Below are 22120 nucleotides of genomic sequence, written 5' to 3'. Positions count from 1 at the left end.
ATGCTGTGAGATCCAGGTTTCCTCTGTACCCACAGGTCTACGTGCAGCCGAAGCTGAGACCATCTGCAGGTAGAATGCAGACCTGAAGTATACAATTTGGGTTTCTGAAACAGCGACTTACTAAATACCTATGTCGTTTTGTTTTGTTCTGTCTTTATTGTTTGCTTCTTTGTGGATTCTTTTAAAAATAGGATGGTGCACAACCCAGCGAGCCTCAAACTCAACGATGTAGCTGGAAATGACCTTGAACTCCTATTTCTTCAGCTTCTACCTTCTACGTGTGCCGGGCTTACTAGGCATGCTCCACCTCACCCAGCCTCTGCCCCCAACCTATCTCCATTTCACTCGCTAGAAAAGTGCTCTACCATTGATCCAGGTCACCAGCACTGTCCACGAAAGCTGAGCAGCTGCCCTGCTCTGTGGGAGGGTCTGCTCTGGTCTGGTCCCATTCCTCCCACTCTGCCATCCCCACCCCGGACATCACCTGCACAGCAGTGGTGGGACCTGCAGGGCCTCCACGATTGGGGGCACAGCGGTCGGCATGTCCGTGACAGAAGCAACTCCCCTGTAGACGTAGTTTTGACACTGCGAAGTAGGCACTGGGTGGATAGGAGCCCCTCTGCGGCACAGGCGCCAGCTTGGTGAAGTTGACTCTTAGGTTTGTGATGTCCCCTAATTCTGAGAGTGGCACCAGCAAGGATGGAGTGGGGAAGCAAAGGCAGTAAGTTAAAAGTCAATGGAGTCTCCCTCTCTTTTCTACCTTCCCGTTAAAGCACAGACATCCCAGCCTTCAGCCTTCCCACTAACAGCCCCGTAGGGGAGGGGAAGAGGAGTTACACCAACCTTGAATCTTTCTGCTTTGGGATGCAGGGATACCTGATGCCAAATCCATTAGGTTAAGCTGGACCTGCTCAGGGAGAAGGGAGGTCAGAATGGCAGAGGACAGAAGTGTGCACCAAGCTCAGACACCTTCCATCCCTTCTGTCCTCATTCTCCTTACACCCCCTTCTCACCAGTCTGAGACAGACCGTGGCCATGAGGCTGCCACCTGTGCTGAGATAGATGACCGCTGGATCCTAAAGGAACATCAACAGGCATGCGCACACGTGTGTGTGTCTGTGTGTGTGTCTGTGTGTGTGTGTCTGTGTGTGTGCATGTGCGTGTGTGTGTACGTGTGTGTGTGTATGCGTGTGTGTACGTGTGTGTGTGTGTCTGTGTGTGTGTCTGTGTCTGTGTGTGTGTGTCTGTGTCTGTGTGTGTGTGTGTGCGTGTGTGTTGGGTAATACAGGTCTACCTGCTATGTCATCTATTACAAAGAAGGACTTTGATGATCTAACTTTTTTATTATTAGCTTTCACTTTTTTCTTTAGTATTAATGTATGATTATGGTGGGAGGAGCACATGAGGTTCCATGGAATGTGGGTTGGAGGTCAGAGGACAGCTTTGTGGCACTGGTTTTCTCCTTCTACCTTTCCATGGGTTCTGGGGATCGTGTCATTAGGCTTGTATGGCAAGCAGTTTAATTGCTAGACCTTCTCACCAGCCCTATTGTTTTACATATAATATTATATAATATGTATGATATATATGTATATATATCATATATACTATACTATACATGAGGATGGGTTTTGTCTGGCATTTTCATGCATGCAAGATGGTAAGATTGGTACAGATGTGGTATAGTGAACACTTAGAGCTGGCCACCCTGACCACTATTGGTTCTAAGTAGGCTTTTATTTATTCTACAAACCTCTCACTATGTGTGGCATCCCGGCATATCCCATCAAGTTTCATCCTGATGCCTTACAAAAAAAGAAGAAGCCCTGGGTTCTGCTCAGGGCTAGGAACAAGTGGACACCTAGGCTCAGTAGAGATTTAATCAAATAGTGGACGCAAGGAGATCCGTGGCCACATGGGGGCAGCACTCGGCCTGCCTGGGCCCGGAGCTGCTTCTCCAAGGGAAGGGGAGCTATGTGCTTCCTCCATGTGGGGAGGAGTGGGGAATACTTTGGAGAAGACTATGACCACACAGGAAAGATTCTGAGAAAAAATTCCGGGTGTTTCTAGAGGCAGGTTGTCATTTTCATTGCAGATAACTTCAGAGATCTGAGTTATTCTGGAATCTCCCACCATGGACTAGGTCTGGCATGACAGATCAAAAAATGAATTTTTGTGGTAAATCCTATGAAAGTCAAATTACATGTGGTTCTTTGCTTGTTTATGTGTAAAGTAGCCATCCAGAAGTCCTTACAAAAAAGTCCCCAGAGGGATGCAGTCATGAGCCCAATAGGAGGAAATTGGAGAAAGTCAGGGCGGACGATGCAATAGAAGCCTCTCGATGTTTCTGGAAGGTCCCAGCAAAATGATCTGATCTGGCGTGTTCTCATTTCTTAACTAGGAGACATGGACTTCCTCCCTCCCCTGCTGGTTCAGGTTCCCTAGACCTACCTTTCCCCCAGCTAGATGCCCATTAGGCTTCTGGGGCAGGGGCTGGCACCGAACGTCCTGCCAGTTCTTGGGCTGGCCCCGGTGGACCTGGGGAAAGGTGCTGGCACAGTCTGCAGCTAGGTACTGGTACACCCTCCAGGTCTTGCCAAAGTCAGAAGAGCGCTCGATCAGCATGCCAGCTGGCATGGGGCTCTGGGGAAACATGGAGTAGGAAGGTGGAGTAGGGTTGAGTGACCTGTGGGAGACACAGTTGCAGACAGGGTCTCCTACAGAGAGGAGGGAGAGAGGGACCAGGAATGGCAAGGACTGTGGAGAAGACGGGGACAAGTCCTACGTTCCAAGACAGTAATCAGCACCCAACCCCCTCCCCAACCACCATGAAAGAGAAGCTGTGCTCTGCCACACCCCCTGCTATGATGCTTAGCTTTTCCATACACCCCAAAGCAACAAGATCAAGTAAGCATGAACCAAAACCTCTGAACCCGTGAGCCAAACATCACCTTTCTACTGCCAAGTTCTTCCGTCTCGGGGTGTCTGTCACAGTGACAGAAGGCTAACCAACCTGCCTGCACTTCTTAAAATCTAACCTGACCTTGTGTGCAAAGGTTCAGTGTTCCTTGCTTGGCCCTCACCCGCTACCATCTCAGGAGCCCATCCCTCCTCAGCCCTCCTCCCTGTCTCCTTCCTGGAACATTTCTCCCCTGTGGGTTGGAAGTCTAAGTGTTACTTTTTCATGGAGTTTTTTTTTATACCTACCTAACTTGCATTCTCCTGCCCAGCCCATGGCGCTGTCTCCTAGTCTACCATCTGACTTCCCTTAGAAATAGCAGCACCATTCTAATTATCGACCAGCCAGTTCCCTGCTTTCTAGGCAGGATTTCTCAGCTTCAACAGAGTCCCTATTTGGAGTTGGACAAAGGAACCATCAGGTTGCCCTGTGAATTAGAGGATGCTGACCAGCATCCCCGACCTCAGCCTACCTGATGTCATTGCCATACCCACAATTGTGACAACCACAATGTCCCCAGAAATTGTCATATGTCCCTAGGGAAGGGGGAGCGCAGACATAGACTAGGTTGAGAAACAGTGCCCTGAACCACCCTCTCTTCCTTGCCTGCTTGGTGACCAGTTCTTCCCAGCACCTAGTGCACAGTGGGCACCGAGTACACACTGTTGGGCGGGTGGTGACTTACAGCCTTCTCACAACCACAGAAATTCACCCTCTAGACCCCTCTGGATTCTCTTGTCCCCCTGCCTACTATGGGCTTCCTTGTTCCTCACTCCTCACTTTAACTTTGAAGCTTTGAAAGAGTCTTTCCCTAGAGTGAACACTGCCCTTCACGTGGTTATATGGTAGATTCTCTGACACCACAACCAGGGCTAGCCAAGCTAGATGCCCCTCCTAGGCTCATCAATGCCGACACCACTGCCACTCACTCCGTCTTCTCTGGTACATTTAGTGAGGGCAGCTTCGTTGTGACTTCATTTTACACACCTTTCTGTCCCTATCAACAGATGCCAGTTATACCACACCGCCAGTATTTGGTATGTGCGTGGCTGAACCTGACACATGCACAGAAGACAGCAGAAAGCATTTAGCAGTGTCCGCGTTAACACTGCCTTTCAGGACTGTCTCCTTGAGGGACTGGGCATCTGTTCAAACACTGCCGGCATGTCTCAAAATACTTCGACCTTTTGTAGGGCAGGGCTCTCAGAGCCAACTTTCTCAGTCAGATAAGAAATCGAGTCCTGTTGGGTTTCACCCCACACGCCTCTCAACTCTTAAAACACTCGCAGGTTTCCTGTTCCTCTCATCTTATTAGTCAGACTTTATCTTCCCATGCTTGACTATTTCCATGGAAAGAATGCAGTTAAATCTTCTGGGTGGAGGGACACAGTGACCTGTCACAAATGAATGGAACCTTTGCGTCTAAGACAGGAGCGGAGATGTGAGAGGCCATAGTGTTGACAGGACGGGCTTTTTTACCAAGCGAGCTGTGCCGCAGCAAGTCCTTCCTGTGGGCAGACAATTTCTTGACCACTAGTTAAACTGTTCTCATCTTCAAAATTGTTAAGTAGATCACACCAGGTACTGGGGAGAGGACACAGCTGAGCTTGCTGTGTAAGCTGAGGGCCTGAGGCTCAGATCCCAGCCCAGTTTCTCCTTCCATCCTTAGTGGTCCGCTCCACTCCTCTCCAGGCTCCCCGCCATGTTGTCCAGCCTCATCTCAGTCAAGGGAGCAGCCACTGCTGCAGGACAGTGCTCTTGTACACTGTAGAGATTTGTCACTCGTATTGGTTTAATAAGACGCTGGTTGGCCAGTAGCCAAGCAGGAAGTATAGGTAGGGCAACCAGACTAGGAGAATTCTGGGAAGAGGAAAGGCAGAGACACAGTCGTCAGCTGGAAGGAGAGGAAGCAAGATGCGAATGCCTCACTGAGAAATGGTACCAAGCCACGTGGCTAAACATAGGTACGAATTATGAGTTAATTTCATTTGTAAGAGGTAGTTAGTATTTAGAGCAATAGGCCAACCAGTTTATAATTCATATAAGCCTCTGCGTGTTCCTTTGGGACTGAACAGCTCCAGAACCAGGTGGGACAGAAACTTCCATCTATAAGCTACTGTGAGTTGAAACCTCTGACACCTCCAGCCAAAATAAAATCCTTTCTCCTCAAACTGATTCTTGGAGGCTTTTGTCCCAGTCACAAAGTCTAACACAGAGACCTATGGTCCTCATCTATTCTACTTATTTTTGTGTCTTTATGCACATGTGATATGTGCACACATGTGGAGGGGTGTGCACATAGGAGGTCAATGTCTTCCTCAACAGTTCTTCACCTTGCTTTTTGAGACAGGCAGTAGTGTTAAATCTGGAGCTCACTGACTCAACTAGACTTGCTGGCCAATTAGCTCCAGGGATCCATCTGCCACCGTCCTCTTTCCCTGGTGCTGGAATTATAGCTACACACTGTGGGGTGGAATAGAATAGATTGCTAATGATGTAAACACAAGGAGAGAGGAGAGGGAGAAAACAGACAAAGAGTATGCCCAGGACAGACAGGCCCCAAAGGGTATGCCCCCAGTGCCCTACTTATTCCAACCAGGCTCCAGCTGAAAGTTTCCATCACTTTGAAATCATACCTCAGATCATCAGTCCACCAATGGGTTGATTCAGGGATTACATCATAGGTCTCATAATCCAATTACCTCTTGAAGACAAGAGCCACCCACTGGGGACCAAGCCATCAGCACATGAGCTATTTCTGGGCCATTTCATACTAAAATCATTAAAAAGTAGCCAAGTCCAGTAGAAGTGGTACGTGCCAGAGTAGGGTCTATCTATCAGACAGGTTAAAGATGTTGTCTGCAGAGAGGACCATGGGATTTGGGAAGAAGCCCTCTTCTCCTGGAGGCCAGCTGTCTGTTGTCACCGTGATGTAAAGTCATAGGCGGTGTCCCTATTCTGAAAGAGGACCTGTGACGTATGGTGCCATCATCCCAGCTTAGGGAGACAAAACACTGCTCTCCTCTCAGCCCAAATCCCTCTCCCATCCCCCGAGGTCCCCAAGAGCAAACCTTAAAATCCATCATGATGTCATGAAGCTGCATTCTCTTGTCTAGGTCCAGCTGCAGAGAGACAGGGTTCACATCTCGAAGGACAAGAAGCAGAAATGTTAGACAAGATGCTCCCCTGTATACTCCCAAAGAAAGCCTCGCTAACACCAGCGCTGGGCGGTCAGAACACCTCCAGCCTTGACTCTCAGTCACTTCGGGTAAAGGAGGGGACTGGACTGGTATGCTCCTGCTTGTGTTATCTACTCAGAGGTGACCTCTGATACTCAGAGGGTCCCAGCCTGTCTGTCACAAACAGATTTGTTCCCAAGGCCCAAGTCCTACATGCATCCACCCACAGAGACAAGGCAAGATGAAACAGGTGTGGTCCTCCCCCATCACACATCCCCCTCAGCCTATAGCACCCAACGTACCCCTAAACAAAGCTGGCAGGTTCGGCCTGCCCCGCCCCCCACACCTTCGACTCCACATGCCCCAGCCTGTAGAGCCTCTATAATCGTGGGCTCCTGCAAGGAGGTGGCAGGTCCTCACCATTCTGGGACTGCCACCAGCGCGTGGGGCCTGAAGACGATGCGACATTCTCCACTCGGTGACTGTTGTAATTGTGAGGGAGCCTGGAGTCGCACTTACAGCATTTCATCTGCCACTGTGGGGGAGGGAGAAGAGAGAGCTCAGAGTGGGTCCCTGCAGGGAACCCCGTGGGGCTCTCTCCTAGATCCTGGGATACCAGCCCATGCCTTCATCTAGAATCCTACCCTCAAGGGATCTGCCAATGTCACCAACACGCTAAGAAAGATAAATTTCTTAACCCGGAGCTACTGGTCATCTCTTAGTTTAATTCCTACAGCAATGTATATCTATGTTGAGGTTGGAGAAGGAACACAGAGAAGTGGAAAATAATTTCGGCTCATGTCGTTCCCTTAAAGAGAAATTGCAGAGGTGTGAAATGGGCAGGGGGAAGAAAGGAGGAGAAACCCACGTTGACTTAGCACCTACTGTGTTAGGGAACACCAGAAGAGAACAGGGAAATGGGAGGTTCTGGCGCTAGCTCCATTATTCCATTTCCCAGACCCGGGATTTTTCTTCAATAAATTAAATGAGGGTTACGTTAGAATCACCCACGTGTATTTGTTGAGCATGTCATATGTGCCAGGCATAGTACTGGGCTCTACAGGCTAGAGTTCTCCCTAAGGAAGCCCATATTTGGTTACCATCTCCCAGTTCCAAGATATCCTGTCCACAGGAGAGAAGCTAACTCTCTTAGTTTTCTGTCACCATAATAAAATCTCTGACAAAAGCAACCTACACTCTGACTTTGTCAGATTTCCTCTGACCATCACTGCTGCCTCTGCTGCTGCCGAGGGTTTCAACCTGTCTGTCACCAAGACCTGTCCCCAGTGTCCAAGTCCTTCCAGACACCCACCCACAGAAACTAAGCAGAGTGAAACTAAAGTGGTCCTCCCCAGAACACCATCTTCCCAATCTCAGTGAGCCCTCAGCCAATAGAGGGAAACGGTCCACCATGCTGGGAAAGTCAAAGGTGCAAGAGCTTGAGCTGGTCGCATCACACCCATAGTCAAAGAGCAGCACAGAATGAATGCTTGCTGCTACTCAGCACATTTCTAAAGCCCAGGGTCCCAGCCACACCCACAGGTGACAGGCTCATGGTAATCCCCCAGGGGCAGTCCCAAAACGATGGACTTATTCTGAAGCCCATCAAGGCGATAACACTAACCATCAAACAAGCCTAGCAAACAACACCCACATCTTCCGTGTCCTGTACCTTTCTGAGTGGGACAAGGGACTTAACGACAGAGCTGCATGGATGGGCTCCAGGTCACGGCAGAGACAACGGAGGAATGAAGGTGATCCCAGAAGTGGTTTATCTTGGAGCCTGTGCCTATCAGCGTGTGTGAATGGCGAGGCCCTGTCCCGCTTCCTTGGGTTCCACATACAAACATCGCTGTCTCTGAGAAACCACAGCCCCAAATCCTGCACAGCCCAGATGGCTAAAGGTTCACTCACAAGCGGAAGCAAGGCTTGGGTGAGATCACCGGTCCCTTCCAGCTCTCCACACACCCCCAGGCCTCTGCTTCCATCAACTGCTTCTCATCCACAGCTTTGTAGCTGCTCAGTCTTGGCTGTGTGCAGGGAAGGCCATATGCTACCTGAGCCACTGTCATAGGCATGGGGACTCTGCTCAGGTGTAGAGGCCCTGTGACCATGCTGGACCTGCTCGTGGGCTGTGGACACTCCTTGCCCAACACTGTGTTCCCTCTGTGCGCATACAACTGACCCAGAAAAGGGGAGCTGAGTGTCCTGCTGCAGGGCCTCTGCTATCCTCCCCGCTTCCCAGTTCCTAACCCTAGTCAGAGAAGAACCAGCATGGTCACCCTTCCTTATCACCTTATCACAACCAAAAATGCCTTAATAAGCTCTAGCAGCTGAACCCCAACTAGGCTGTACCATCACTCACCATCACCATCACTATCTCAATCCTGGCCACACCCACCCTCCCCTGCTGGATTTCTCTTACCACAGCATCTCCGCTTGTCACGCCATATCCTTACCTCTGGTCTCTGTCAACTGTCAACCTTCCCCTTCTACAGTGCATTCCCCATGAGGACAAAGGCTTGCCTTCCTTCCCTGCAGCCTTCCCGTGTAGAGAGAGTGCCTGGACACTGCTGGCTCTAGCTACGCTCTTGCTGCATAAATGAATTGAATGAGCAACGAATGGCAACGCTCAACCTGCATCAACTCTTCTCTCCTGGACTGAGCATGCTTGAGAGGCATAGGGAGGATGGAAGGAACCAAGTGTTGACATTAAACAGTGTACCCGTGCTGCCAGCACCTCGGGAGGCTGGGGCAAGAGCGTAGCTCAAACTCAAGTTTGGTGTCAGACTGGGCAACATAGAGAGACTTACCTCCTGAGAAAAAGTGAAATTAAGTAATGGCATTATGGCCCGGTACCAAGAACTGTATTATATAATTCAATATCAGAACGTATTTAAGGGGTTGGGGATGTGATCTGGGTGATAGAACACCTGACTAGTATATACAAAGCTCTGGAATCTCGCCCTAGTATGGTATGAAACTGGGTATGCTGATCCATGCTTGTAACCCCAGGCCTGAGGAGGCAAAGGCAGGAAGGCCAGAGGTTCAACGTCATCCATAGGTGTACAGTGAGCCCAACGCTAGCAGCCCTAATATTTCTCTGTTTTCCCCCAAGGAAGCTGCGGAGTGACAGACCTCACTTGGAGCATACTCAAGTTTATCATCTCTGTCTCATCCAGAGAGCACCACGCAGGACCCATGCTGCCCCAGAAACTGACCTTCAGGGAGCCCACAGCACAGAGCACTGTGAGAAGGATCCAACGTCTCCAGTTCACTTGGCTCAGCTGCCATGGAGACGGGAGATGTGCCACCAGCCAAAATGCCTGGGCTTCAGTCGTCATCTTTTCTGGGCAAGAGAAGGCTAGCGCAGGATGCCTATCCAGACCCTATTTTGGTGCTTGGCAAGGAACTGTGCCCTTCCCCAGGTTCTGCCCAACCTCATTCTGTCTGCACTCAGCACATGTCCAGAGGAGAGGCAAGACCGGCTGCCTTCTGGCAGATGCTATCACCAGATCTCCCTACCCCAGACTCTGCTGGGAACTGAGCCCAGCTCTTGCCTGGCCAGGGCAGCATTGAACACAGGCTCTTTCTTTCTTAGCTTAGGACATTGGACAAGGAGCCAGAGCTGGTGGAAATGGTCTTGGTACTCCCAAATGACAGAATATTATGTAATCATTAAAAAGAGTTTAGAGAAACTTTCTAATTGCATGGGGAAGGGCTTACAGTATAATGTAATAGTATAATTTATGGGGGGAGTTAGGCTGAAGCTTGAATATACAATTTAATATCAAATATATATTTTAAGGAAAGGAAGGAAATATGCCAAAATAGTAGGAAAAACATGAAATTGCTGATATTCACCTATTTTGACTTATAAGCATGGTAGCTACATATAGCTCAACCCAATATCTCTATAACAGAATATTTAGGTGGCTTTTCCCTGTTAGTTATTTTTTATATGTTTAAACTTTTATATATTGAATGTTACTTTTAAATGTAGGAAAATAGATAGGATTATGAAACAAAACAAGCTAAAGATGTTCAGTGTCCGTGTGGGCTCATCGCTCCAAGCCGCCCCGCAGTCACACAGACAGCATGGGGCCCTCAAGCCATCTCCACCGACTTCCACATGCACAGGCACTGATGCAGACGGGATGGCCTCGTGGCCTCAGGCACTACGTGCTTCGTGCTTCGTGCTACATGCCTGGGAACACAGCTGAGGAGGGGATTGGCTTCGCGCTCAAAGGGAGCTAAGCCCCAGCTTCAGACAGGTATTTTAAGTAGCTCTGCTGTCAACTCGCCAGCAGGATGACGGACCTGAAATAGAACAGCTACAATAGAAGCCCAGCTGAAGATTTGCTGTGTGCTTTCCCGCTGGGCCTGCTTCTTTCTCTATTTGGTGTGTGTGTGTGTGTGTGTGTGTGTGTGTGTGTGTGTGTGTGTGCACATGGGGGGCTCTCCTCACAGGTCCTATGTCTCCCTTTCTCCATAGCCAAGGCTGCTCTCGGTGGCTGCTGACTCTCTAACTCGGGTCATTTAGCCACCATGCTCCCTGAGCTTTACAAGAAGCATTCTTATCAGTCCAGCCTGCCAGGCCTTCAGCCAGTTTGGCTCCTGTTTGCTCTCCAGCTGGAGAGGCTGGGCTTTCTCCTGGAGCCTTCTAGAATCTCAGAAATCTGGCAGAAAGGCAGCCCCTTCCAGACAGCTTAAGTGGGGCAGAGGAATAAACAGGAGCCTATGGGGCCAGCATCAGTAGAGAAGGAAGGAGCTTGCATGGGAAGGCTCTAAAGAGCAGAAGGGGAGGACAGGAAAGCAAGTTCTGCCTAGCCATGATGCAGCTCCCTTCGGGGCAATCCAGGGAGCTGTGTCCTTTAAAGCAACATCCAGGGTCAAGGACACTAGCCAGGGCCCAAAGGAGGAAACCAGGGACAAAGTAAAACAAAAAGTCCTGCTGTCATTAAGAAAAGCAGTTTCTGAAATTTGCGGCAAATGAATGGATCTAGAAAAAAACATATTGAGTGAGGTGACCTAGACCAAAGACAAATATCACATGTACTCACTCATAAGTGACTTCCAGACATAAAGCAAAGAAAAAAACCAGCCTACAGTCCACAACCCCAGATAACCTAGACAACAAAGAGGACCCTAAGAGAGACATACATGGATCTAAATAGGAAGAAGAAAAAGACAAGATCTCCCGAATAAATTGGGAATGTGAGGGAATAAATAAAATGGGAGAGGGCAGAAGGGGAGGGGGAGGAAGGCAGGGGGTAGAGAAAATGTATAGCACAGTAAAAACAGTTTTAAAAAAAAGAAAAGCAATTTCTACAAAAAAAATGAAAAAAAAAACAAAAGAAGAAAGAAAAAATACAAGTCTCCATGTCAGCTTTCTCCTTAGAAAAACACAGGGTGGGTGTCATAACAAGTTGACCCTGTCCTAACATGGGCTGGAACTCCCTGGATGGGGCCTGTCGTCCCAAAACCACAGAACCATGGACGTCCAGCACGACATGAGAATCAAGAGGGCAAGAAGACACTGACCAGAAGCATGCTGGGAAACCCGGGTCCTAGAAGAGACAGAACTATGGAAGGCAGAGAAGCCACTCTGCTGTCCTTCCTCAACAGGGGTTCCTCAGCTCCCAGGGGTAGCCTCCCTACAACCAGTAAAAGGTCTAGGCCAGCCTGCAGGTGGGATAGGCCCCAGAGCTCAGCCATTTTCAGCTTCACCTCCCCTCCTGTTTAGCTCAAACAGCTAAATTGAAAAAGATGATTTCCCAAGGCTGATTATAGAGCCCAGGTTCACCTCATACCCCAAAATTACATTACACAGCAGTCTCTTTCCTGAGCACTACACACCCCAAAATTACATTACACGGCAGTCTCTTTCCTGAGCACTACAGGCGTGCCCGTGGCTCACCCTTCCAAGACCTCTGAGGCAGGTATACCAAGTTTCACACGGCGGATATCCCCAGCCCACTGGTCAGGAATGCCAAGGGGATGAGGAGGGATTCGTGTACCAGGCCTCTGATTCCATACTGTCCTGTGCCACTCAGTCAAGGCATTACAGAGGTCACATGGCCGCTACACACAGCAGAGACTAAATAGATTTTTCTAGACATTGATCTCTACTCCTCACCCAAAGAGGGCAGATTCTCTAAAAAAGACGGGGCAGGGTCACATATCAGATATCCTGCATGCCAGATATTTATGTTACGATTCAAAACAGTAGCAAAATTGCAGTTATGAAGTAGCAACGAAAATCATTTTATGTTTGGAGGTCACCACCAACATGCATGGCTGTATTAAAGGGTCAAAACATTGGGAAGGTTGGGAACCACTGTTCTAGAACAAAGATACCCCCTAGTCCTGAGTGTGGGGAGGCAATTCTACTCACTACAACAGCTTTCTAAGTCCACACCATGACCACAGAGGACTTAGCTGGCAAAGATGGGCCTGCCAGACATTACTTGAGGCTTCCATGGCATGAGGGGAATTTCCTAGGAATCCCAGATCCATGTTGAAGAATCTAAAGATGGTTAGAACTTCGTGACTGTGGAGAGGGAGGATTCTGAGACAGAACGGTGGTGGGCGATCATCTGTCATCCCATCTATCTGTGTATCAACATCCTTTGACTATCGTGGAAAACTTACTGAATGTATAATCTTAGCAGACAGTGAGCTTCCACCCGCCCAAAAGCTGAGTGTCATCAGACAGCATCTGGATCCTGCCGTTGAGATTGGCCCTCTTTGCTGTAAGCAGCCCGACTGCTGTTCTCACGGAAGAGTTCAGTAAATACTCTGATCTATAGGTCTAGTTTGTGCCATGTACCCACTTCTACATTAACCATGGCTTGGAATGACCTGAATCTGTGTTCCTGGACCATAGGAACTCATATGACCCAGAATAAAATCCCTGTGATTCCCTTGAAGCCAGGGCCGTGTTCAGGAACGGTGTGGTGAGAAGTCAGGCTGTGAACTATGGTTTTGAGGCTGTTGGGTGCATCTTCAGGCCTTTCTCCTCTCCTCTCTCCCTTCAGCTCCACGAGCCCCATTTCCTTGCCCATAGCAGCCATGATCTCACAGCCTCACCTGAGTCTCGCTCCCCTCTGACAGTGACTACCCCACTCCTACAATGTTTTTCATCTAACCCATCCCCTCCAAGGTGACACCCCTTACCCTCGCGAGACCTTCTGAGAAATTTCAGCTCTGTCTCTGATATACAAACCTGAGAGAGGTCTGGATGGCTGGCCTTTCCTGAGGGAGACTACATTGACACAAGAGTAAAACTACAGCAGATGGAAGCCTGAGACATTAGGCCTTCTCGAAGCTTCTGGGAACAGGAAAGCCATTGTTTTAGAGAGAGACAGGCTTAATAACCCTAAGGATAAAGGACGGTATTTTTGGTGTGTGTGTGTGTGTGTGTGTGTGTGTGTGTGTGTGTTTGTATTGTGGTCTAAATGAGAAATGTCCTCCACAAACTCATGTATTTAAACCACCCAGCACTCAGTTGCTCCGGTTTGTGAGGTAATGGAACCTTTAGTAGCTGGCCCCTTGCTGGAGTAAATATGTCACTGGAGGGTGGGCTTTGAGAGTTTATAGGCTTTCCCCATTTCCTGTTCTCACTTTCTACTTCCTGTGTATGGATGAAATATGGTCTCCTTACTTTCTGCTCCTACTGCTGTGCCTTCCTTGCCATTATGGACTCTTTCTCTCTGGACAGAAGTTAAACCTTTTCTTTCTTGAGTTACTTTTGGTCATAGTATTTTATCATGGTAACAGAAAAGCGGCTAACAATGTGAGTGTACACACACACATATGCATACAACCCACATGCACAACCTCTATCTACACACTAGCCTTTCAGAAGGTCATAAAATAGATGACTTCCAGGTAAAGAAGGGCAGGGGCTGGTGTGTGCACAGGTGGGCATGTGGGTTCTTGCGGGCTTATGTGCTGAGGAGAAAGGGCTCCAACTGGCTGCAGCTCTCTCCTTTGCAAGAGATTAAACAGCAGCTGTTCACTTTACACAGGTAATCAACCCAGGGAATGTGCTGTGCAAAGTTGTCATTAAGACAACAGGATGGTTAAGTTTCCCCCAGAAAGGGGGAGGGGGAATGGGGGTAAGCAGAGCATTTGAGAAACGGAGCAGACATGTTGTCAACATCGTTGGGAGCAGAAGCAAGGCTGGAAACATCCAGGAATCACCATGGGCCTTGCAAAGCCTTGTGCATAGACAACCCTGTGCCGTGGTCCCACAACACCACACAGTACCCAGGGTGTCTCTGAGAAGAGAAATGAAAATCCTGAGAGGAGTCAGACCTTTTCCCAAAGTCAGAGCTCTACTCTGAGAAACAGAACCAAGGCCACAACCCCCAGTCAGAGTTAGCTGACTGTGGCTTTTCTAGCAGTCTCCTATGACGTTAGAAAGTAGAGAAGGCAGGGGACCAGGATGGTTGGACTTCCATGGTGGGGTTGGGGATTTAGTGACCTGACAAGGAAGATATACTCAGGAAATCTGTGAGCAGAAGCAGTCCCCAGGAGACAAGAATGGAGGGAAAGAGGGAGTGGGGAGGAAAGAAAGAGGGAGGCAGAGAGGACGGGGGTGGGAGGGAGGGAGAAGTTACTGGAGGGAGCATGACCTCTGCAGGCGCTATATTCATTGTGGACATTCTGCTCGGTAGTCCTCACAACAGTCCCTTAAAATAATGCTGCCACAGTTCCCTCTCACCTGGGCTCAGAGGTAGTGCAAAGGCGTGTCAGGGTGAGTAGATGGCCATGCAGGCCTTGAGACTAAGCACAATCTATATGATGAGCCTACCCAGAAGACCCCAGGAGCTAAAGCGACAAAGGCATGGAGCAGGCTGGCTAGAACTAGGAACTTCAGTGCAGTCTGTTCTGAGTGTAGCCCCAAGTCTGAGTGTAGGTCAAGAAGGCAGCCTGACCCAGAAGGACAAAGTTGGGGGAAGTGCCACCGGACAAAGATAACTATGTCCAATGTCCATTACAAGTGTTGCAACACGCAGCTGAAACCCGAAGAAGCCAACACTGGAGGCCCATGGGACTCATCCAGCCACAGAGGTAGAAGAGGGGAGGAGAACGTGCAGACAGGCAAAGACTGGCTTGCAAAGGAGTCGTTTCTGGAGGCCAGGAACTGGGAGGGACATTTTTAGAACTGGATGGAGTCCCAGCATGCCTGCAACTCCCTCCCACCCACTCCGTCCAGCTGGGGAGGGACAGAATGAGGTGAGACTGAGATGCCTGAGGTCACAAGTCCCTCTAACCTTCCCTCCTGCCACCTCAGCAGGCCACCACTGCCATCCATATATAGACAGAAGAGAAGCCTTGGCTTCAGAGATCTACAGGGAAGGAGGAGAAGAAGCTAACTACCTAGGACCCCTCCCTGCAGAACCAATCAGGGAACAGAGTTTTCTTGCTCCTATCTGGAGTTCAAGTATCCATCCCTAGAATGAGAGCTGTTTTATAAGGTGCTGTGACAATTAACTGATGTATTTATATAAGATTCTTTGTATGATGCCTTCAGTGCATTCTCCGGGGGAGGGCTGGAATGCACCCAACATGGGACTGAGAAGGGGGCTCTGAATATTCAATGCAAGCGTGTGTGCGCATGTGCGTGTGTGTGTGTGTGTGTGTGTGTGTGTGTGTGTGTGTGTGGTGGCTTCATCATTGAAAACCATAAGGTTTGAGAAGGCCCAGGAGGGAGAAGGAGAAAAGAGAAACAAGGCAGACAGTGGGAGGCACAGGAAAGATGGTGCTGTCTGCACCCAGCTCATTCCCTAGAATGTAGAAGCCAGGAGGGACCCAGCAGACCACTCTGTCCCACACTGGCTCATGGAAGAGTGAGACAGAGTTCTCGCTCAAGGTCATCCTGCAGTGAGCAGAACTGCACCTCTGCACTCCCCACAAGGTGTTCTATTCTCCACTCTCCAAAACCCTTCCTGTGTTTATTGCTCCCTTAGAAAAAGGGAAATGAGCCAATGTGTCTTAGCTTTCACAGCAGAAAATAGCTAATATTTATCCATTCCCAGGATTGCAACAGTCTAGACTCCTCTTTTGCAAGCATCCTCCACTTTGCTCTCAGGAGGCTGCTTAGAAGCAGCAGAGGAGACCAGTTCCTGGGGGGCAGCTGAAAGAGGCAGAGGCCAGGCCCCGGAGAAGCCAAACACCCAGGCCAAGTGGAAGAGAGGCTCTTCTCAAAGCCCGGGTGGGAGGATATCTTCCACCATGGCGTCCTGATCGCTCCCTGCTCCACCTTCTGAGGCAAGTCAGTCCCAAGAAGAGGGCAAAGGTCTGCCTGGAAATCAGGCCTGGGCTTAGAGGCACATGATTTGGGGAGTCTGTGGGTGGGCATCGGAAGTCTCTCTACTGCCTATAAAGCTTGACCCAGCCCTGCTGTCTGATCCACAGGGGTAGTCTGTCTATTACCCAGCCGGATCGGGCAGGCTTCCCCTAGCCAAGCGGGTGACGTGCAAATGCCACATCCATCTTCACGTGGCATCTCCAAAGTCCCCACCTGGTACCTTCTACAATTAAAAACAGTCACAAGAATGTCAGGACTGGAAGGACAGTGAGGCAAGAGCATTCAAACGCCCTCCTTTAGGTCTTGAGGATGGGGAAGCCTGGGAAGATATATGCACAAAACCCTTGCTCCCTTCATCAGGGTCAAAGACAATTAAACCCCCCCCCCCCCGCTGTCTCTTTTCCCATAAAGGCTGCAGATGCTCCTGGCAAGCCTCTCCCTTTCACTCTCTTTACAAACCCATTGTAAAGGAAGCAAATTGGCTAAGGACCCTGGGTACTCAGGAGGCTGAGACCAAAGCGTTGCATGTTCAAGGCCAGTCTGGACAACTTGGAAAGGCTCAACCTTGTATAAAGAGTTAAAGTAAAACTATGGGTGCTGGCTCCCACTTTTAAGCCCAACACTAGGGAGTAAGAAACAGGTGATCTCTTTGAGGTTGAGACCAGCCTGGACTACAGAGCCAGTTCTAGGATAGTCAAAGTTATATAGTGAGACCCTGTCTCAAAAAACAAACACAAAGAGCAAAGGATGCAGCTCAGTAGAAGAGTGTTTTCTTAGCTTGTATGAAGTTTAGTCCTTGACACCATGAAACAAAACAGGCCAGTCAGATAACTGGGAGACAAGGAGACAACGATTTAAACACATGTAAACCCAAGGAGCCAAAAAAAGGACCCCAACTTGTTGAGGGAGGAGGAAAAAAAATCAAAATCTCCTAAAGAAAAGGTTCAGAGGCATTGTAAAACCTTGCAATAAACCTAACCAAGGAAGCAAGAGTTCTGTATAACAAACACTTTAAACTGACCTCTCATGGTCAAGGACCAGAAGAATCAATGCTGTGAGAGTCACCATCTTACCAAAAACAACCTACAGATTCAACGCAGTCCCCATCGAAACTCTGATGTCACAAAAATAGAAAAATCAACATTAAATTCATATGGAATGTACAAAAGACCTCAGCGAGCCAAAGCAGTCCTGTACAGAAAGAATAGTGCTGGAGATACCATGATTCCTGATCCCAAGTTATATTATAGAGCTGCAGTAACAAAAACAGCATGGCACTGGTACAAAAATAGACCCATAGATCAATGGAACACAATACGCAGATATAAACCCACACAGCTACAGTCACCTGACTTTGGAGAAATCTGTCAAAAAGAGACTGCATCTTTAGCAAATGGAGCTGAGAAAACTGGCTGTCCACATGTATGAGAATGAATCTAGACCCCCATCTCTTACCCATAACAAAAATCAACTCCATGTCGATCAAAGACTTTGATACAAGACCTGGAACTTAAGGGAAAACACTTGAAATTGTGTGCACAAGCAAGGACTCTCCGAATAGGGCCCTAGTTGCTAAAGAAATATGGCCAACAATCAAGAAATAAAACCTTAAGAAATTAAAAAGTTTCTGCACAGAGAAGAAATGGCTATGTGATGAGAAAACCATTGCTAGCTACACACCCAACAGTGGTTAATAACTAGAACATATCAAGAACTCAACTGGAAAACAAAAATTCAAACAATAATATCAATAAATGGGCTGTTAAATAGACCATTCTCAAAGGTTGGGATATAAATAGCAAATAAACACAAAAAGGTGTTCAGTCTCATTAGGCATCAGAGACATGCAAATCAAAGACACCTTCCAATGACATCTGCTCCAGAGAACGGTGGTCACTAAGAAGACAAACAATATAAGGTGTCTAGCTGGGGTGCTGTCTACTCCATTATATATAACTTCATTAAACTCCTTTTTATATGTATATATTTCAGGAAGCTTCTACAGTTTCCATATGGCTTTTCCAAAGGCCTTTAGTGTTGGCTCTCACTCCCCAAATTCTCTCCTTTACCCTGCTCCCATCACCCCTCATTGAATCTTCATATTCTAGTTTCTTCTTTATCTCTTTGTAACATTGTATTCTATTTCTCATTCCTTGGAAGTATTCTCTCCTCTCCTCTGTCCCTTACTACCTACCTAATCTCTGTGGATAATCTAAACAAAGCACACATATTTAAAGCTTAAAGCTAGCATCCACATATAAGAGATAACATGTAATGTTCTTTTTGTGTCTTGATTACCTCACTCAGGATGACTGCTTCTAGCTCCATCCATTTTCATTCAGCCTTCATTTTTCTCAACAGGTGAATAATATTTCATTGTATAAATGAACATTTTCATTATCCATTTGTCATTCGATGTAATCTAGGTTGCTTCCAATCTGACTCTTATAAATAGAGCAGCAATGAACATGGATGAGTGAGTGTCTCTGTAGTAGGATGTAGAGTCCTTTCTATACATCATATGCTACTCAAAAGACCCTCAGTGAAGGAGTGAGCTATATGTTTTCGCGTTGTTGGGCTCCTAAGGCATCTATAGACTTTCCTTCAAATGTTCCAGGCTACTAACAATGCTACTGACTGCCCCTCACAACCTGACAGTAAGACCCTATTGCTGAAGATACACATATTCATGCTATCAAGCATGGAGGAATTGAGCCAGTACTCAATTGGGAGCTTCATCTCTACTGATATGCATGGTTCTGGATATACTATACATGTTACCAGAGAAGAAAAATAACAATCTCATCCAGCTACAAACCTTGTGAGTTATTATGAGTGACCTAACTGCAAGATATGCTCATCAATGCAATAGGGCATGTTATTATGAGAGTAACCAACCACTTTATCATTTGATTTGAGGCTCACTCCATGAGATAGGGCCCATACATGACACCACTAACGTGGCCAAGACCTGAGATCAGATAGGTCATGACCCATACAGGAAGACTATTGTTCTGCTAAGGAAAGAGCGGTAGAATGACTCCTGATGACATGCAGATCAGTGCATAGCTCCACCCTTACCAGAGAACTTCTTCCTGCAGTAGACGGTAATTAACATGGAGCCCACACCTGAACCATATGCAAAGAGCAAGGGACTTTGGAGCGCTTAGCCCTTCATGAGATCCCTCTACCACACCGTTCCCATCCGAGCTCGGGAACCTATGCAGAAGAGGAGGCAGAAAGATTGTAAGAGCCAGAGGTGATGAAGAGCTTCAAGGAAATGGCGTTTTTCTAGATACAAAAGGCATCTGTGAACTCTCAGAGATTATGATAGTATGCGGAGAACCTGCATACATTCGAGCTAGAGAAAGTTCCAGTGGAGAGAAGGGGAAATGCGCAGAGTCCCACCCTAACTGAGACTCTATTGCAACTGATAGCTGCTGGGAGAGGAAAAAATAGCTTTCTTCAACAATGTGACATTGGGTATATCAACCAAACTGCCGTGCAAATCTTACACTAGGGAGTAACTGGCCAACCTAAATTTAACTCTATGTTTTTGTAAATTTTTTTTGTTCTTTTTTGTTTAGGTTTTAGGTTTTTCTAAGGAGATAAAGAATATGGAGTTGGGTAGGTAGGGAAAGAGGTGGGATCTGGAGGGTAAAGAATTTGATCAAAATGTATTGTATGAAATTCTCAACAAGTGAATTCCAACAATAATGCTGGTGAGGATCTGGACAGCCCAGGACCCCAGCACACTGCAGGTGGAGTTGCTGGTGAGGATCTGGACAGCCCAGGACCCCAGCACACTGCAGGCGGGAATGCTGGTGAGGATCTGGACAGCCCAGGACCCCAGCACACTGCAGGCGGGAATGCACACTACTCTCCAGCACTACTGAGGTCAGCATGGAGGCTTCTCAGAAACCCAACAGTAGATCTTTCTTATGACTCAGCCATACTACTCCTGGGCATTTGCCCAAAGGACACTAATCCATCACAGAGATACCTGCCTATCAGAGTTTACTACAGTGCTATTCACAGCGGCTAAGTTGTGGATCCGACTGGGTGTCCAGCAACAGAGGGATGCATAAGGAAACTGTGGCACTTCTAACCATAAAAGAATAACATTACATCATATGAGGGGAAATGGCTGTAAATAGAGATAATATATTAAATGAATTAAGCCAGTCTTGGAAGGATCAATATCAGATATTTTCTCTCATTTTTGGTTCCCGTGTATATATTAAATGATGGTAGAAGTGAAATTGTCTAGGGAAGAATAGGGGCAAATGTGAGAGAGGAGGGCCAAGAAAAGGGGTCATGTAGAGGAAGGGGCCACAGGGAACACACTCAAGGCGCAGTATAGTATAGTATGGAATGCTAAAGCAATACAAATGGAAAAGACAGATTGCTAGAGGGAGTGAACGAGATCAAAGTCCATTATGCATTCCTACGTCCCTGCTTCCACTCGTGTTGCTGTGATTAAAAAAAAATACCCACTAAACAGCACTGTAGGAGAGGAAAGAGCTTATTTGGCCTTCAGTTGCAGGTTCATCAGTTCAGTTCAGTTCAGGGATGCCAAGGCAGAAACTCATGCGGCTAGTCACATGACACTCATAGTCAAGAGCGGAGAGGAATGAAAGGACCTATGCGGCCTGCTGGCTCTCCTGGCCCTCAACTAGCTACTTCTGCTCACTGGGTCTCAGCCTTCCTTATGCTTCTTCTGCTCATTCAGTCTCAGCCTTCCCAATGCTTCTACTGTTCATTGGTTCTCAACCTTCCTATGCTACTTTAGCTCACTGGGTCTCAGCCTTCCTTATGCTACTTCTGCTCACTGGGTCTCAGCCTTCCTAATGCTGCTTCTGCTCATTCAGTCTCAGCCTTCCTAATGCTTCTTCTGCTCATTGGGTCTCATCCTTCCTCATGCTGATTCTGCCCACTGGTTGTCAACCTTTCTAATGCTCCTTCTGCCCATTGGTTCTCAGCCTTCCTCATGCTACCACCCTTTAATACAGGTCCTCGTGTGTTAGGCGAGGCCCTGTTAATTCTTTCTACTTTTAAACTCCTCAGAAGCAGGGATCCAGACTTACACCCCTGTGACCTCCCCCAGAGCATGGCCCTTAGCCTGGGTCTCCTATACTTTATTCAGGAACCCCATTCTGTCCCACCTTCCTCCTGTCCTGGAGGCCTCGAAAAGAGGCCTTACCTCTCCATACTGGGTGCAGTAGGTCTCCGGCTTGGTCAGTCCGCAGGTAGACGAGGCTCGAAGCAGCTGAGTCCTTCCGATGAGCAAGTCCCCGACGGGTGGATAACAGGCCCCTCGGGAGCAGGATTGCTGGGCACACAGCAGGCCAGGCAAGGCTGAAACCACAGGGTAATGTTGGGGTGGGCCCAAAGGATGAGATCCCAGCTGGTGACCCCAGTATTCCCTCTGTGGAGCTGACATCAGGAAATCTGGTGCCCTCAGTGTGATGACTACAGCCCTGACTCGGGGGGTTGAGGGACTGATCCTGTATCTTACAACTCAAACTTGGAAAGGAGAGGAAGGCTGTGGAATGTAATAGTTAATAGTGTTTGCCTAGCCGTGTGAAGTCCTGGGTTCAGTCCCCAGGACCGCATAAACCAGGCGTGGTGGTATACACCTATAATCCCAGAATTTAGGAG

General features: G+C 48.1%; 1 protein-coding gene across 8 annotated transcripts in view; it reads right to left on the bottom strand.

Moving 5' to 3' along the window:
* The window catches only part of Lamb3 (laminin subunit beta 3), a 68720-nt gene that overhangs the window by 32088 nt on the left and 14512 nt on the right, over positions 1–22120 (bottom strand). For 3 of the 8 annotated variants that reach the window (XM_050148284.1, XM_050148285.1, XM_050148279.1), the window contains 3 exons: positions 21663–21817; positions 6559–6673; positions 6031–6104 (listed from right to left, as the gene is read on the bottom strand). In XM_050148284.1, the coding sequence (XP_050004241.1) occupies positions 6031–6104; positions 6559–6673; positions 21663–21817 (344 nt within the window). Of the gene's footprint in view, positions 1–484; positions 679–843; positions 908–2451; positions 2644–6030; positions 6105–6558; positions 6674–21662; positions 21818–22120 lie in introns of all 8 variants that reach the window. The other 5 variants (XM_050148278.1, XM_050148282.1, XM_050148281.1 and 2 more) reach the window with 5 other exon arrangements.

This window comes from Alexandromys fortis, unplaced genomic scaffold (genome assembly GCF_014885135.2).
Source record: "Alexandromys fortis isolate MF-2015 unplaced genomic scaffold, M_Fortis_MF-2015_v1.1 scaffold_62, whole genome shotgun sequence".
Lineage (NCBI taxonomy): Eukaryota > Metazoa > Chordata > Mammalia > Rodentia > Cricetidae > Alexandromys > Alexandromys fortis.
Note: the sequence above shows the minus strand (reverse complement) of the source record. Positions and strands in the feature narration are given on the sequence as shown.